Below are 18,208 nucleotides of genomic sequence, written 5' to 3' on the forward strand. Positions count from 1 at the left end.
TACGAGGTCTACAGTTTTTTATTCCATCAGTTTGGGTAAAATGCAACAAGCACCAGTGAAACTGCCTAAAATCGCATTTCTTTCTATTGTGCAACTCTTAGCTTGACGAGAAAGCAAATCTGCGTGTAAATGGATAATTCTCTGCATCAAACGTAACTGTCTCCTGTCGAATGTTTATAGGTATGATGCAGACTGCAGAATGGAAACTGCAGGGAGAGCTTTGAATGTGTGCGGGGAATAGCAATGCGGGAACAAAACAGCGTCACATGTCATCGTGCGAACGCGCTTGCAGGCCAGCTCGATGCTTCTCAGTTCCTCCTATCCTCAACCCCGTGTCTACTTATTAATGCGTGGCTGTCCCCACAGCAACATCTCCAAACCCGCTTGACTGCCGTCTCACGCCCCCCTGTGGCCAGCCTCACGCATCGCGTCACTTGTAGCCAAGTCCCCCGTGCACCAGTGTGGGGGGGGACCAGCAGTCGTCGCCACGCGCTGCAGGGCGGCGCGTCTCGCTGGGACCCGCAAGTCCACCCCGGCACCCTCAAGTCCACCCCGGCACCCTCAAGTCGACCCCGGCACCCAGGCTGCTCGTGCTGTCACAAATCTCTCCCCCCACACAACTCCCGCAACGCGAGTGGAGGAGAACGGTCGCCTTCCCATCCACCAGGGCCTCACGGACGCCCCTCGTCATCGCTCCAAGTCCGGCAAAGCCCTTCTGGAGCCATGCGCGTCACCTTCAACTACCCCGACGCAGCTTGGAGGAGAGCTGAATGTAGTTCGCGAGAGCTCGCAGACAGCGCCTGGTTGTGAAGGGCCCAACGCAGGAGACCCCCCTGGGGTTGATCCTCTAGGAAGCTCGTGGTTCACCTTAAGCCGCATTCACTGCACACACCGTGGCAGGAGATGCGGATACCTGATGATGATGACGGCTCTTGTTGCTCGCAAATGTTAATCATGCGTTAGCAGTGGCATCTTCTATTACTCCTATAAAAATGAAAGTCTGTTTCGACTACAAATCAACACCGTTAAAGCTGTCGCCACCACACTTGGCAGGGTCACATTTTAAAACCCCGCGGAAAACCTTTTGCTACATGGCGAGCCAGCATTTAACATTCACATAATGACCCCCTCGTGAACACATTCACATGATGACCCCCTCGTGAACACATTCACATGACCCGCCCGTGAACACATTCACACGATGATCCCCTCGTGAACACATTCACATGATGACCCCCCGTGAACACATTCACACGATGACACCCCCCCCCGTGAACACATTCACACGATGACCCCCTCGTGAACACATTCACATGACCCGCCCGTGAACACATTCACACGATGACCCCCTCGTGAACACATTCACATGACCCGCCCGTGAACACATTCACATGATGACCCCTCGTGAACACATTCACACGATGACCCCCTGGTGAACACATTCACACGATGACCTCGCCGTGAACACATTCACATGATGACCCCCCGTGAACACATTCACACGATGACCCCCCCCCCCCGTGAACACATTCACACGATGACCCCCTCGTGAACACATTCACATGATGACCCCCCCCCGTGAACACATTCACACGATGACCCCCTCGTGAACACATTCACATGATGACCCCCCCCCGTGAACACATTCACACGATGACCCCCTCGTGAACACATTCACATGACCCCCTCGTGAACACATTCACACGATGACCCCCTCGTGAACACATTCACACGATGACCCCCTCGTGAACAATTCACATGATGACCCCCCCCCCGTGAACACATTCACACCATGACCCGCCCGTGAACACATTCACATGACCCGCCCGTGAACACATTCACATGACCCCCTCGTGAACACATTCACATGACCCGCCCGTGAACACATGCACACAGGAACACGTGGCAGGCACGGCTACATCTTGACAGATGCTGTAACGCCTTTGACCCCCTCCTGAATACAGTGATTGAGCCACTTTACATTCACAAAATATAGCCGCAAGTACCCGGGCAACGCCGGTGATTTGCTGCTAGTACAGTATAAGCGCGTACATAACATGCAAACGAGCGTGTTGTGCATTATTAAACTGCGTATACGCGTATGCACTATGAAATAAAATTATATATACGCGTGCACATTATGAAATATAACGCTCTGTACGCGTTCGCACTATGAAATAAAACGTATAGGCGTGTGCATAACGAAATCTAACGTATACGTGTACGCATTGCGAAATATAATGCAATATACGCGTCTACGTTATGAAATATAACGCTCTATACGCGTATACACTATTAAATCTTACGCTATATACGATATGCACTATGAAATACAATGCTTTATACGTGTGTGTATTATGAAATATAACTGCGGGGTGGCGCGAGCACGTGTGTGGGCTGTGACATCACGCGGCTTGCATCAGCCGCGTGACGTCACTAGGGAGGAGAGCACAGCGACCAGACCCCTCACCGCGTCTCCATCACAGCGAGACCCTCACAGCGTCTCCGCCACAGCGAGACCCTCACAGCGTCTCCGCCACAGCGTCTCCGCCACAGCGAGACCCTCACAGCGTCTCCACCACAGCGTCTCCACCACAGCGTCTCCACCACAGCGTCTCCACCACAGCGAGACCCTCACAGCGAGACCCTCACCGCGTCTCCATCGGCCCCACGTCTGCGCCTCGTGCCGAGTCCACGAGGCGCCCTCTCGGTGAGGAGGAGGAGGCGCCATTCATTCTCGAGCTGCGAGCTGCTGATGGCGCGGATGTGCTGCGTGTGATGGGAGTGGTGGTTGTTGTTGATGGGCCTTGTCGAGTCGATGCCGTGTGTTGATGTTCCCCGTGTCGTCGTATTCGTGAGCAGTGCGTGTTGCAGGGCCTCCTTTGTAGACGACGTTGATGTTTCGCTGCGTGGATGGTTTTGGTGGCCCGTGTGTTTATACACCTCGTGTGTCGATGCCCTTTGTGTGTTGGTGGGCCCCGTTGGAGAGTTGGAGAATCGGGTTGTCGGCTCTTGTGTGAGGAGGGTTCACCGAACTAGCACCGAGAGCGTTTCAGAGGTGGTGGGACTTTGATGAAGCCGTCCAAATCCACCAACATGAACTCGACTCGACTGTCGTGCGGTGAGTGCCGGTGACTGGGGCGGGGTGAGTTTCTGTCCTGGAGCCTCACTCGGGGCGCGATGCGCAGATGCTGAAGACTGCCTCCACGTCATCTTTGCCGGGTGTTGTTGTCGTCGTCTCTCTTTGGGGGTTTCCTTCCTCCTCTCACAACATTGCAGGTCTGGGCAGCATTTAAGGACGCCGCGTGTTTTAACACGTGAAGGTGTGGTCGAGTGTAACCATTAGGAGACGTCGCATCTAGAGGTCACACTTAAACATGAATCTCGCGTAGACAACCCCTTGGGGTGGCCCACCTCATTGCCAAGGTGTTCGGGGTTGTCTGGACACCTGACCACCACGAAGAGTCGTAGACGCAACACTCGACTTGACAACTTCCCCCGACACAATCTGCTGCGTCCATGCTCAGTGAAGTGGCAGCGCGCCGTGGTCCTCTGTGCGAATGCGGCTAACGAGACGATGTCACCTTTGTCATTCGTGGCGATGCTGACGCAGGTGCGACCCGGCGCTTTACCAGCGCTGCCATGGCACCAACTCTGAGTGCCAGCGAGGTGCGACAGAAGTTCATCGACTTCTTCAAGAAGAACGAGCACGCGTACGTGCACTCCTCCTCCACCATCCCAGGAGATGACCCCACGCTGCTGTTTGCCAATGCCGGCATGAACCAGGTGAATTCCCAGCCCCGTGAGTCGTTGTGAATGTCCAGCAGGTGGTAGGCGGTGTGTGCTTGTACCTGGGGCACTATAGCTGCGACCAGAGCTTCCTGTGGCGGGTGGCTACCATACAGGAAGCATATTTTCAAACCAAGAAATATTTGTATCCACGAATCAAGGTTGAGGAAGAGCCCCAAATGTATTTTTGTTTCTTGTCACCAAATATGCTGGTGGTTGTAGATAACAAAAAAATGTGCCATTGCATGAACATTTCTTTCTCGGCCTTATAGAAGTGAAACAAACAAGGTCAGGAATGTAGCTTTTTGCATAGGCTCACTCAAAGACACTTGGTGCCTTTGGAGAATGTTTTGTTCTGTCTTTTCCTTCTACAGTTTAAGCCGATATTCCTCAACACCATTGACCCATCCCACCCGATGGCCCAGTTGCACCGCGCGGCCAACACGCAGAAGTGCATCCGCGCAGGCGGCAAACACAATGACTTGGATGATGTGGGCAAGGACGTCTACCACCACACCTTCTTTGAAATGCTGGGCTCCTGGTCTTTTGGAGATTATTTCAAGGTAAGAGCAGCGGTGTGACACCAGCGCACAGCGTTATATAACCTCCACAAATGTGAATGTCTAGTAGTGAGCATACATCAAGCTGTTGCGAAGGCACGCTGCTGGCATTCGGGCCATTAGCCCATTACATGCCCAAATCCACATGGCTGCGTGTTCATTGGTTTCGCTTGTTGTTAGCATACTGAATTTCATGGCTTGTTACAAACAAGCTCTCCTAGAATTCAGCCTCATGCAAGTTAATGACTAACATTGAGATTCAAGCATCAAAGCACCACCCCTATCACTGCAATGTGTCAAATTGCCAAGTCATAGGATCGTACAGTCCTAGTTTCTGCCCAAAGGCCAATTTCTACACCAACCTCTCCTGTAATTTGTAGACCAAGTTTGTCAATATTTCCAAGTGATTGTGCACCCTTTCACAACCACAACCTGGTGCCCACCCCCCTTGGGGTTCACAATGACCTCCTCCCATTGGAAACCGACGATGAGTGGTGCTGCACGTGTGGTGTCCCTAGAAAGAGGCGTGTGAGATGGCAATGGCGCTGCTGGTGGGAGACCTGCAGCTGCCCCTCGAGCGTCTCTACGTGACCTACTTTGGTGGAGACGAGACGGCCCAGCTGCAGCCCGACCTGGAGTGCAAGCAGATCTGGCTAGACCTCGGGTCACGACCGCACTCTTCCTACAGTGTCGCGATCACAACATACAATGCAGTACAATGTCATTTACAATACCTATTACAATGCGATGTGTTTGCTTTTATATTCAGTATGTTCTTGCAGAGTATCTCTGGGTGCTTTACAATAAATAAATAAGCTCTAAGCCATTGCCCAAGCAATGCAGCTAATAAATAAGCCATCTCAAACAAATATTATTTTATTTTAAATATCTGATTGTTTCAATATTTATGGCTTGGAAAAGATTTCCAGAGGCAGGGAGCACAACTACATTTTCTTACCCCTCCTGTTTTTAGACGACTTCTCAGTACCATTAAAAGTTAAGCATTCACTGCTATCAAGGAGCACAAAGTGTCAGCAGTTCCTGTAAATAAAGTGCCTCAAGATGACGCAGGGCCTAATAAGGACGAAGCATTAGTTTAAATCGACCACCAAGCATGCAGCAAGACCAACAGTGTCGCAGGCAAATTTCTGACTGTGACGCTTTCCTGAGTGTGGCCTTGAATGTCCTGTCTGTGTATGCGTGTGCCTACAGTGTGGCAGAGGAACGTGTGCTGCCAGGCAGCATGAAGGACAACTTCTGGGAGATGGGAGACACTGGACCATGCGGCCCCTGCACTGAGATCCACTTCGACCGCATTGGAGGACGAGATGCGGCACACCTTGTCAACCAGGACGACCCCGACGTGCTGGAAATCTGGAACCTCGTCTTCATTCAGTTCAACCGGTGCTGCACACGCATTGCCGTGTCCATGTTCCCCCGAGCGTCGTTTGTATTACTGCTTCGTCATCTGCACAGCCCTCTCCATGGGAACTAAGATTGTAAAGATGCGTGCGTTGATTAAAATCTATTCTTAAGATTGCTATCCATGCATCGAATATTGTGTGAGCAAATATATAAAAATTTCTGCAAATTATATGCAAATGCTGCATGTGGGTTAAAGAATTGTGAAGAAACTACAAACGAGATGGAATAAATTAAAACATTACAAAATTAACGGTAAACACAAGACAAAAAAGAATAGTTTCTCAAATTGAATTGTAACCCTGAATCATGGCAAGTGATTTCATTGCTGAAGGGTTGAATTGTTACTTGGTGGAAACACCTGTCCATTGCATGACAGGTGTTTCCACCAAGTAGGCAGGTCAGGGGTGAACACGTGCTCATGGGGACCGCGTGCGGGTGCAGGGAGACGGATGGGAGTCTGCACCCCCTGGCAAAGAAGAGCATTGACACGGGAATGGGTCTGGAGCGGCTGGTGTCTATCATGCAGGGCAAGATGTCCAACTATGACACCGACCTCTTTCAGCCTTTCTTCCGTGCCATACAGCAGGTATAATCACACTGCATGCCGTCCGTTCCCCAAACCCGTGAACAAAAGTAATTTGTACTTCAAAAGTATTTTGTCCAAAGCCAACTGGTATTATAACAAATGTATTTGACATCACAATTCATAATTTGTTACCTTCGGATCACATCGTCATGTAGATATAATGTAAAACGTTAACTATGCCCCTCAACCCAACAGAGCCAATCGTGTCACATTATCACGTTGGCAAATGTGCCAATTGATTTGGTGTTTCGGCAAAACTGGAGGAGGAACATATATATGCAAACAACAACATTTTGACAATTTTGTACTCGACTTGATGCAATTGGCTTTGGACAATTTTGTAATGACCTTTCGTTGGAGTATACATCCAGTGTCACCATGTTTAAGTAAGAGCTCAATTCTCGCGTGAAAGAGTTTCCTGGTCCATCTTTAGTAGGTGCCTTAACTGCCATCAGGACAGTCGGTGGGGGTAAGCAAATTTTATAATGAGAGTTGATGGCTGGTTCATTGGTTGTGATTGGCAGGTTAGATGAGTGTAATAATATAGTGAATTGGTACAGTAGCCGGGAAAATATACTATCTTTAATTATATTCAGGTGTTGTTAATGAAGCTAATTATGAATAATTTCGGTTGTGAAAGCATATGTATTAAAACAGTATTTACTCTTGATTTATGATGTATTATAGGTTTCTCCTTGAACTCAGTTTGTGCTCTGAATACTATATTCTTATTTTGCTCTGATTTATATTTGCTTCATTTAATTTATTTTATTGCTTTTGTGTAATTTTGTTGACTCGGGATACTTTTGCAAATCCAACTCTCGGTCACTTGTTCTCACTTGGGTAAATAACCTTCACACCTGATTACTCTACCAGCATATATCTTTACGTCTAAACGTGAACACATTCGAGCGGCGAGGTGTGGGGCTGTGCGCGTGGTTCGTATTAAAGTGTTCGCTTGTGCGCGTCTGCGTTGTGTCTCCGCGGGTGGCAGGGCACGGGAGCCCGGGCCTACACCGGACACGTCGGCAAGGAGGACGCCGACGGCATTGACATGGCATACCGCGTGCTGGCGGACCACGCGCGCACGCTCACCATTGCCCTGTCCGACGGGGGTCGACCCGACAACGTGGGCCGCGGGTCAGGCTCCTCTCGCACCGGGCACTCGCCCCCTTCACCGGCTGTAGCTCCTTCGGCCCTAGGGCTTTTGGGGCCGACGGTGGATCACAGGTCCGGTCTCTCGTCTCCCGTATGCTTGGCACAGGTACGTGTTGCGGCGTATCCTGCGTCGCGCGGTGCGTTACGCGCACGAGAAGATGAACGCGAAGAAGGGCTTCTTCTCGACCCTGGTGGACGTGGTGGTGGAGACGCTGGTGAGGAACGTCCCGGTGTTCCGCGCTCACTCTCGCCGATTGTTGAGTAACACGGATTCGCTTAAAATTAGTTACACTCAGTGGTGCCTGATTGTGCCTCTGTGAAAATAATTGTCACTGTATTGAGTTAATATCCGGCTGGGCAGTTCAACGGTCGAGTGAGCAGCTTGTAATTGGTAAGTTGTGAGTTTCAATCTTGGCTGGGACACTCCCAGCCAAGATTTAGCCCCTCCTCGCTCCTGGGGTCGATAAAATAAGCACCATGTAAGGAAGTCAACAGTGGTTCTGTAGACTTGCCCCCACTATAGGAATGTGATATATTCCCCACTACCTTGGGGGGCTGTACACCAGTGCTAAGGAGATGAGCACCGCCTCAATGCTCATTTGAACAGCAAATCACCTTGACCATCATTGTTTTTATGGATTGTCAGTGTATTGATGCATTGATGTCAGACCTGTGCTGTCGTGTGTCTTCATTACTTGGTGGCTGCAGGGCGACGCGTTCCCAGAGCTCAAGAAGGACCCGCAGGCTGTGAGAGATGTCATCAATGAGGAGGAGGAGCAATTTCTCAAGACGCTAAGTCGTGGGCGGCGCATCCTGGAGAGGAAGATCCAAAACATCAATGACAATGTCCTGCCTGGTGAGTGTGGGACTGAGCGTGGCTCCTTTGTGTGTGCCATCTCCACCGACTGTCCTCTTTGCCCTCCTTTGTAAGTGTACAAAATCACTCTCACATTACTCTAAACAACATTAATAACATAGATGTGCAACTTACCTCAGCCACAGATGGAGTGATGACATCACAGCAGCCATATGGCATAGGGACTTCACGATTGCCATGTTGCATGGGGGTTGTCATCTTGGCAGCTGATTGGCGGGTATAGCAGGAGTGTTGGCAATCCCTGATGACCACTGCTGCATGCTTAGCGTTGCGATTCCACTGAGACGCGCACAAATACCCTGCGTTTTTCACTGTGCAGTTTCAGGACCTACGCCAATTGCTACTTGGTGGATTTTATGCATATCTTCTGTACCCTTAGTTGGTTTGGTTCACTCGCATGGTTTGGTCCGCGTGCACGTCACAGGCAGCGTACACATGCCTTTTGAGGGCCTTGATATCAAACCTAGTTTAACCGACTCGATTCATTTCTGGGTCCAGGCTGCAATAAACAAACGGTTCAGCAACCCACAAGAGCCACACTGGCGGCAGTCCTCCTCCTGCATGCCCACGGGGATTGATTCCCACCCCGGGTGCAATTCTCTATGGAATTGGTATCTTCACCCCGTGTCCAGCATTCATTCCTCCCAGGTTCTTTGGTTTCCTCCTATAGCTAAAAATAGACATTGTCACTGGTGTTGGCCATGCAACCCACTGCAGTGCCCTCTTGGAAAAAAGAAATGTTGGACTCTGGATATCTTTGATAAACAATTATTGTATATCACAGATGCCCCGAAAGAGGAATTGAGATCAGACGTGAACATGTTTTGAGCCTTTGCTTTGTCCTTTTGTGTGCGTGTGGAACAGGGGACACGGCATGGCTGCTGTACGACACGTACGGATTCCCCGTGGACCTAACTGGGCTCATTGCGGAGGAGAAGGGGCTCACCATCAACATGGAGAGTTTTGAGCAGGAGAAGAAGGCTGCCCAGGTAGGCCGAACCACCAAGCTGCATAGTTTAATAACTGGTACGCCCCCAAGAGCAAGCACACATTTACTTGTTCTGGTGCTCAACTCTTTTCTGGCCGCACCTCTTCATTGATAACTGCGTCTGGGCTGTGACGTTTGCAGCTGAAATCCCAGGCGCGAGGCTTTGGAGACGAGGACCTGATTATGCTGGACATTCACGCCATTGATGAGCTGCGTGAGCGGGGTCTGCCGCCGACCAATGATGCACCAAAATACAACTACAGCGCCGATGCCAATGGGAACTATGGTGAGATGAGGGGCTCTGCAGTCACTCATCTATGCTTCTTGCAGCTGCACAGAAAATATTTCCTGCTCCCATGAGCGTTGAGACGGTGCCCACCTCCTATTTACAGCCCTGAGCTAGTGGTGGAATTTCCTCATTCCTATGGCAGAGACAAGTTATTTCTTGCAAAGTGACACTTATTGTATCGAACCCAGAGGTATAATGGGCTTAGTCAACCCTCAATCAGGATTTAAACTTACGACCTTACGATCAGTCGGCCTACCACTGAGCAACGTGGCCAAATTTACAATAAGACATGAATTTTAAATATATGTATAATGTGTCTGCATCTTAATGCAATTTTTGTAATTTCATGAGGGGTCTGCTGTTATGTAAAATTGATGTCATGGCTCCTATTCTCTCGGTCCCATTTATTTTGTGAGGTCTGCTGAGGATTGTCAATCAAGGAGATGTTGACCACAGCACTCGTGTTCCAAGCACGTCCTTCCGTTCTCACCCACGTAATCGCGATGGAATAGAGGTGTGGTGCAGGATTAAATGATTGTATATCTATCTTGATGTGAAGCTTTCGTGACTGCAGGAATTCATACTCTTTGGTTCTTTCGGTAAAGTCACGTAGATAGAAAAATAACAAAAAGATCACGACGTTTCGATCGCAACACAAGCAATCGTCTTCAGGTGAAAAAATACAGCAGGTGGACTGCTGAGGCAGGAAGAAATGTAGCGAGAGAGCTACTGCAGCCAAAGGTTATTTACGTTTGAGGTGGGTACAACCCAAGGATAAGTGGGTGGGGCTAGAGATGGAATTTGCAAGTCAATGTAAGAGGCTCGGCGTACCTCGGCATACCTCGGCTAATCCGAGGGGGAGGGAGGGGAGGGGGAGGGGCTGCCGTAACGGGCGAGAGGGTGGGGGTGAAATTCAAAGAGGGAACTGGGTGAGAGAGAGAAAAGAAAAAAGATCAAACTTAGCAAACTTAGAAATGTAATGCAACTCCGAGAGTCGGCCAATACAACAGTTAACATTTTACCTGGTTGATCAACATCCTTCCAAAGATTGCTAAATTTGCATCCATCTTCTCGGTTGAAGTCATATCTCTAGCCCCGCCCACTTACCCTTGGGTTGTACCCACCTCAAACCTATATAACCTTTGGCTGCAGTAGCAGCTCTCGCTACATTTCTTCCTACCTCAGCAGTCTGCCTGCTGTGTTTTTTCACTTGAAGACAATTGCTTGTGTTGCGATCGAAACGTCGTGATCTATTTGTTATTTTTCTATCTACGTGACTTTCCCGAAAGAAACCAAAAAGTATGATTGTATATCTGTGAGTTCGTGCCATGTGGACGTTTGTTTGACATTGAATTCATGCGTGCATGACGATGTAATGCGCGTGTACCTTGCGTGTGTGGAGACTTTGAGAGAGTGGTGGCAGAGGTGATAGCGCTACGCAGAAACAAGCAGTTTGTGGATGAGGCAAGTTCTGGGAAGGAGTGCGGCATGCTGCTCAACCAGACCTGCTTCTACGCCGAGCAGGGAGGCCAGATCTACGACGTGGGCTACATGGTCAAGGAGGACGACAGCGAGGATGTGAGATTACATTTTTCCATCTTGAATACTCCAAATACTGTGCACTTTATCATTATTATTAAATATATTCAACCAGGAAAACCTCACCGAGTCTCAAGACCATTTTTTGTAGGGTCCTGCCATGTTTCCCAATTGAATAAGTTGAGTCATTTGTGAGTCATATTGACAGTGACGTTGGCACACATGGCCTACCTTTTTTAGATTGACATCAGGCGATCCTTAATCTCCATTGTGAAATAGGCGGCACATCGTGTTTGTGGCTAATACAGTGCTAACCAGGGGGGAGCGCGACAAACGCGCTACCGCTTGGGTATTTCACCGCCGAACAACATGTACGTTTATACAACAGTGCATAATACTACCAATACATATTCTTGTCTTAATTTTGTTATTGACAATTTCAAGAGATGACATGCAAGGAGAGACCAGTAATATTCCAGGTGTTTTTAATCTTGCAGGGCCAAGTATGGCCAACTCGTGTGGAGTGGTCTATGAGTCACAGTTTGCAAAGTGACCACTTTCCTGATCTCTGCACACCAGAAAACGGAGTTCACAGTGAAGAACACGCATGTGCGTGGTGGCTACGTGCTGCACATAGGAATGTTGTATGGCAACATCAAGGTCGGGGACAAAGTCACCCTCTACGTGGATGAGGTGAGCACACCAACAAAGCTGTGTAGAATTGAGAATTGTCCAGTAGTCGATACGATCTAGGAAGCGCAGCGTTGCATGCTTTCTTGTCGTGTACAGATGGCTTACATTGCCATTTTGTTTTGCAACTGTCGAAAGCAATATTTACGGATCTATTCTCTCCGGAACTCGGTTGTTGGCTTCGACTCTTGAAAAGCCTCTGGGCAGGCCCTCTATGTTGTTTGATGTTGATGCACCACCCCCATCCTGCTTGCTACTTATTACAGGCGCGGCGCCGGCCAATCATGAGCAATCACACGTCGACGCACGTGCTGAACTTTGCGCTGCGGGCCGTGCTGGGCGAGGCTGACCAGCGAGGCTCCCTGGTGGCACCCGACCGCCTGCGCTTCGATTTCACCGCGCGTGGCGCCATGACCACTGACCAGATCCAAAAGACTGAAGAGATTGTCAACGACATCATCCGGCAGGCCAAGGTGCGGCGCTGCGTCTGCGCCCCGCACGGTAGCTCTTGTCGTGACGTGTCTACCAGAAGACTGGTGTTCCCACAACCCTGTTACCACAGATTTCCATAACCAGTTGGTGTTCAGTTGTTGCACGACAATGTTATCCAAATTCTCTCACATTACGTTCATCAACTCTGCCTCATGTGCAGTCAAATAATAGATTTTTTTAAAGTTTGGAGGTATGACACACACTCAAGATCAAGATGTGGTCGTGGCAATAACCGTTGATGCCACCACACCTTTCCAACGTTCTCTGCCCTCCGTCAGATCCCGCCGCGCCTGCACAGTCGACACGGGATCTCCAGGAGAATCTACAACGAAACGCATGCACGAATGTGCGATGCCGCATTCTGCTTAGCATGGGTATGCGTGTGCGGTGTGTGCAGCCGGTGTACACGGCGGATGTGCCGCTGGCCGAGGCGAAGGCGATCGCGGGGCTGCGTGCCGTGTTCGACGAGACGTACCCCGACCCCGTGCGCGTCGTCTCAGTGGGCGTGCCTGTGCCCGAGCTGTTGGCTGACCCATCTGGCCCTGGTGGTGCTCTCCACTCGATCGAGTTCTGCGGTGGCACGTGGGTCGACGCAAAGCATATCGGCTAATTATTGCCGCTTTTTGTATCCTTCGTCTTGCCATGCCTCTTCCTAGTGACATTGAAGGCACTCTTGGGAAACAGGGAAGCGCCTCATACTAACAAAGATGCTGTGCTACTCTGTGACAGGCATCTGCAGAACTCTGGCCACGCTGGATCTTTTGTGATTGTCACGGAGGAAGCCATTGCGAAAGGAATCCGTCGAATCGTCGCGGTGACGGGAACCGAGTCCACAAAGGTGCGTGCAGATTCCATTCAGAGTGCAATCCAACAGCAGTTGCCACCAACTTGTAAGTGCATGCATTCTAGTGAGGTTATAATAACAATATAATTTTATATTGCGTCATGCTAATTGCATCATTGCATTTGACAATGCTGTGCATTAATTATATATAAGGTTACAATCAACAAATCGTTCAGTTTAACAATACGGCAGTCGCATGGCCCAGCGGTAGCGCGTCCACAACTTGTTGCAAAGGTTCAAATAGGGTAGGCCACCGCGGTTAATAATACTTGTGTTTTAGCTGTAAAATACGTTGCAAAATTTGCTCTGTTAAAGATCCCATGATGACATTTGAAGATTTGGCGATTGTGTGCCGGCGTCATGGTTAAAATAAAAAAAATTACTCACTAGAAAAACTCAGCAATTGTCACCCCCGACTACAAACGCTTAGAAGAACCCTCTCTGAAAAAAGTAACGAGACTCATTGAGTCTTTCTTGAGTTAACGGTTCAAATAGCTGTAAAGTAATGGTGTTCATGCAGGCGACACGCAAGGCTGACGCCATCCAGGAAGCCGTGGCGGCGTTGGCTGAGAAGGTGAAGGTCGAAACCGCCCCCAACAAGGATCTCCAGAAGGAGATTGCTGACCTAGTGGAGGTGAGTTTTGGATTGGCAGACTCACTTGGGAAGATGGTCTGTGGCTAAGTTGTTCATGAATTCATTTACATATCTGCTACATCTGAAATACTTTCTCCACTAGGTCCTGGGCCCTGCCACTATTCCTCAGTGGCGCAAGGACAAGCTGCGCGAGAATCTGACAGCACTCAAGAGGACAATGGATGACCTGGACCGCGCCAGCAAAGCCGACCTCCAGAAGAAGGTGCCTGGCCTCTTTTCTCAGCACCACCACTATCTCCACTATTTTTGTCAGGGTGCGGTGACACGGCCCAGTGGTAGCACGTTCGGCATTTGTTTCAGAGGTTCCCTGTTGGAATCTAGCAGGATGCCCTGGTTAATACTTTGAGTGTATTAACCATAACATATGCTACGTCTGCTTCACGGTGGACGTTAAAGATCCTGTCACGTTATTTTAAGCCATTGGTTGCGAAAGTCATTGTCCAAATTAGATAATATGCTAATGCTCCAGATAACTCTTGCAAGTGAAACTGATCTGGTCTCTTGTGTTCTCACCTTGTTAAATAAACTAAACTTGAAAGCTACTGCGACATTACTGCAGACAATGTAAACATAGCTCCCTTCATGAAAGCCTTGCGCTATAGGAATGACGCAGATATTAAATGTACAAATAATTTGCTTTGGCTGGCTGTACGATGAGGAACCCTGCCATAGAAATGCACTTGTCTTTATTATGCTCAAGTCATCTGTGCTACAGGTGCCTGAGAGAATCTTTAGTGTGGATCAGAATTCCTGCTAAATAGACAGTGGCCAGAAACAAATTCCTGCGGAGGGAGCTGGTAGGAACGTTGGGTTGCTCGGTCAATGGCCAGGGTCAACGGCGGCGTGGTGTATTCTGCAAATATGGCCGACTGTGAGGGCGGGCACAAGCCGGCGTGAGTAGGTTAAACGTTGAGTTTTATTAGGGCCCCACGGGGTAACCAGCCCCTCCCCACCCAGCCCCACCCCTCCCACCCCCCACCCAGCCCCACCCTCCTCACCCAGCCCCTCCCCACCCAGCCCCACCCCTCCCACCCCCCACCCAGCCCCACCCTCCTCACCCAGCCCCTCCCAACCCTCCCCACTCAGCCCCTCCCCACCCTATCCACCCAGCCCCACCCCTGCCATTTTTGGATGCACGATGGACGGACACAATAATCCCCTGTGGGCTGGTGTAACTAGGAGGTTCCTACCGGTATAATATTGTGCTCTGCTGAGGTGGCTGCTGATAGGGTTGCCCTCTGCATTCCAGGTGTTGGAGAAAACCAAGCAGCTCATCGAAAACAGCCCCAACAAGCCACTGGTCATCATGGAGATGGATAATGGTGCATCTGCTAAGGTATAGTGCTAATCAGAGCTCTTGGGCAGACTTTGGAAGTGGAGAATTTGATAAATTCAAGGCTTATGTGTCACAGAAAATAGCGGCTGTATGATAAGTGCCTCTAAGCATAACATTGCTTCATTGTTTTACGTGCCAATGCAGTAGTATTGTTAAATTTCTCTGTCTGCCTAGGCCCTGAATGAAGCCCTCAAGTTGTTCAAGAGTCTCTCTCCTCAAACCTCCACCATGCTGTTTGCTGTGGATAATGACGCTGGAAAAGTCACCTGCCTGTGTCAGGTCGCAGAGGTCAGTTTAGTTTGTAGTCTCCTCACGATGTGCCTTATGTTCCTACTTTGAAGAGTGATGGATTTTGGGCAGAGAAATTAACAGATGTTAAGCGAGTGTACAACACACGCAGTGTGGCTCTGTTAAACTGGCGTATGCGTGTGTGCAGGAGGCAGTGCACAGCGGTCTGAAGGCGAGTGCATGGGTGCAGCACGTCACGCCGCTGCTGGGAGGCCGCGGGGGTGGCAAGGATGTGTCGGCCCAGGCCAGCGGCACAAACACCACAAGCATCCCCGAGGCCATCAGCCTGGCACAGGAGTTTGCACGACTCAAGCTGGGCGAGGGCGTGTAACACATGCGGCAAGCGACGTACAGATTTAAACCGCTAATGCACAAATCCCGGTTGCGTAAACGGGGCACCAGTATTGCACATTTGTCCTTTCCACCACGCACAGGCCAGAGGTACTTTAACTTTTCAGTAACAAGCAGAAGATCCTTGCACTCCACAGCCACTGCACCAATGTTGTTCATGCAGAACTCGCACACTCGGCCATTCCACTCAGTGCTCGCCCTCGATGCCTGATGACGTTCATTTTTATAATAATCAAATGTCACGCTCGTACTCTGTATTGCTGCTGTTAATTTTTGGTAATTGTAGGTGTTATTTCTAGTTGACATAATTGACATTACATTGAAAACAGATTAGAAAATGTGCAGTCAATTTTTTCTTTAAAAGTTTATGAACACAATATTGTGCATTCTCCTAAGCATGGCTTTGGCAGATTTAGTTTAAAGGACGTCACCATTAACCAGTGCACAATTTGTTGAGTTGATCATTCCCTGTGCTTGGTGGTGCTTTTGCAATTGGACAGGGATTTAAAATGTCTGCATGAATGTTTGAAAGAGGTTCCATCGTGGTGTGAAGACCTTGACATGGATGGAAACATTTTCACTTGCAAGTGCAAACTATAAACTTCCTGTAGTCCCACAACGCCTTTTACGAGCAATGCAAAAATGCTCAACTGTTAAGTTTATAACGATCTGTTGTGTGAATCTACATTGGCGTTTAAATCTGAGAAAGGCCGTTGACATGGAGTGACCAACCTTGTGTAACAGGTGTGTAATGCGCTTGAACATGAATTACGGGTTCAGCGACTTGCATAGAAAGTACTAAATTGTACACTGAAAACTTGCTCATCCTGCCCGATGTGTCATCACTTGAATATGTTAGGATATAATTAGTTTATGAAATGCAATTTTGAATGTAAATGTGAAGTTTGCAAGCTGAAAGTCTCTGATGCATCTACATGCAGCTCCCAGCCCATCGCACGAGTTGCCATCAGCGTGACAGGACCTGAGCGCCTTGGTTTAAATGACCCCTTTGATTGAAACGTCTGCTCGAAGCCTTTCATCTTCACCACTGACGGTGAACCCTGCTGCAGGTATTGGTTTTGGATAAATAACCGCAAGAGCTGCATGTGAACTGCAATGCAAAGGCCCTTTGGGAATGTCGGGATAAATGTTCAAACGGTGCCTGTGGGGCCTTCTAATGAAACTTCTCAAATGAAACGCTACTGATGTGTGTTGTCCCTTTACAACTGACGTGCCGATAGCCAACTCGCCCAGAGAGTGGGAGGTAAGACGATGGGAAGTGATGGAGAGAAAATACAGGGAGATGAGGTAATGGGCGGAATGAGGACTTGAGGTAGCGATGGCAGATGCGTATATCGAGGCAAGAGTGAGAGTGTTGCGTTAACTAAACTTGTTTTAATTACCAGGTAAGGCCCACTGAGCTATATAGCTCGTTTTCAGAAGCGACGTGGCTCCAAATGATAGCGCAACGGAATGGCTGATGTGGAAGTTTGTGAGCCAAATACCCGGAGAAAAATCCACGCGACCATGGGGAGAACTTGCAAACCAAAATATACAGCGTCAGGACCGGGATCGAACCCACGGCCTGTATACGAGGTGAGGTAGTTAACATTGCCACCATTCATGGGATACGAGATTGTAAAAAAAACTAGAGTGAGATGAGACGGGGAGACGGTGAATTTGTGTAAATATGTGCTGATGTACAGGAATGGGAAAACGGTGATTTCGGAGATGAAATCCGATGTGGATATGTAGTGTCTAAATGCAGCAGCGTCTCAAGAACCTGTACAGAAACTGCGCAAATCTGTGGAGGCTGTAAAGCATAGGCCGAGGTCAGATTTTGACCTTGTATGGGGGCAGGGCTATTCGACAGCACAGAGGGATGAGGCAAGGAGTTAAAGATTATTGGGGTAGCAGAGAGCGAGCAACCTGCCGCTGAGCAAAGCCTGACTGGGGACTTGTAGAGAGCCTTGGTTTCTGGAGCAGAGTGGAGGGGAAGAGTGAGAGGAGCATGCATGGACGGGGGTAACGCTGAAAGGGGATAGTGTTTGGAGGGGAGCGATAGAGAGGGGCGGGGTCCCCACTACTATTTTGACGGTGAGAGATTGTGGCTGGAGAAATGTGATACGATGGGAAGGGGGAGGTGATCTGTCAGTATACGTGGCTGGTTCTGAGGGCTCGCGATCGTCACAATTCACACCATCTGTGAATTCAGTCGGGTCCCCCAACTCGTTCCCACCATCAATCGCCCTTCATGCTCCCGCCCAGTTGGTGCCATCGTCACGCGGCTGCTGCTGCTGCTGCACGTGCCAGGGAGGAGGGGGCGGGGCCGGGGCACGTC

The 18,208-nt window shown here is 49.4% G+C and overlaps 1 protein-coding gene across 5 annotated transcripts; it reads left to right on the forward strand.

Annotated features, from left to right (window-relative positions):
* The first annotated feature begins 2,427 nt into the window (after positions 1-2,427).
* LOC144723206 (alanine--tRNA ligase, cytoplasmic-like) lies at positions 2,428-17,069 on the forward strand. Of its 5 annotated transcripts, none has more exons than XM_078601744.1 (21): positions 2,428-2,710; positions 3,614-3,786; positions 4,164-4,352; positions 4,868-5,013; positions 5,562-5,753; positions 6,216-6,360; positions 7,355-7,500; positions 7,625-7,733; positions 8,227-8,374; positions 9,260-9,384; positions 9,525-9,669; positions 11,075-11,250; positions 11,791-11,904; positions 12,168-12,374; positions 12,791-12,975; positions 13,123-13,231; positions 13,758-13,871; positions 13,975-14,094; positions 15,142-15,228; positions 15,403-15,516; positions 15,665-17,069. In XM_078601744.1, exons 2-21 carry the CDS (start codon positions 3,643-3,645, stop codon positions 15,845-15,847), a joined length of 2,898 nt encoding a protein of 965 aa, XP_078457870.1. In that variant the 5' UTR covers positions 2,428-2,710; positions 3,614-3,642; the 3' UTR covers positions 15,848-17,069. The 5 variants fall into 5 exon arrangements, 4 of the variants coding, with proteins under 4 accessions (XP_078457870.1, XP_078457869.1, XP_078457871.1 ...); XR_013586137.1 differs by lacking the exon at positions 2,428-2,710 and adding an exon at positions 3,058-3,121 and having other exon boundaries at positions 12,168-12,402; XM_078601743.1 differs by lacking the exon at positions 2,428-2,710 and adding an exon at positions 3,058-3,121.
* The last annotated feature ends 1,139 nt before the right edge of the window (positions 17,070-18,208 follow it).

Source organism: Lampetra planeri, chromosome 17 (assembly GCF_965212315.1).
Source record: "Lampetra planeri chromosome 17, kcLamPlan1.2.h2, whole genome shotgun sequence".
Taxonomy (NCBI): Eukaryota; Metazoa; Chordata; class Hyperoartia; order Petromyzontiformes; family Petromyzontidae; genus Lampetra; species Lampetra planeri.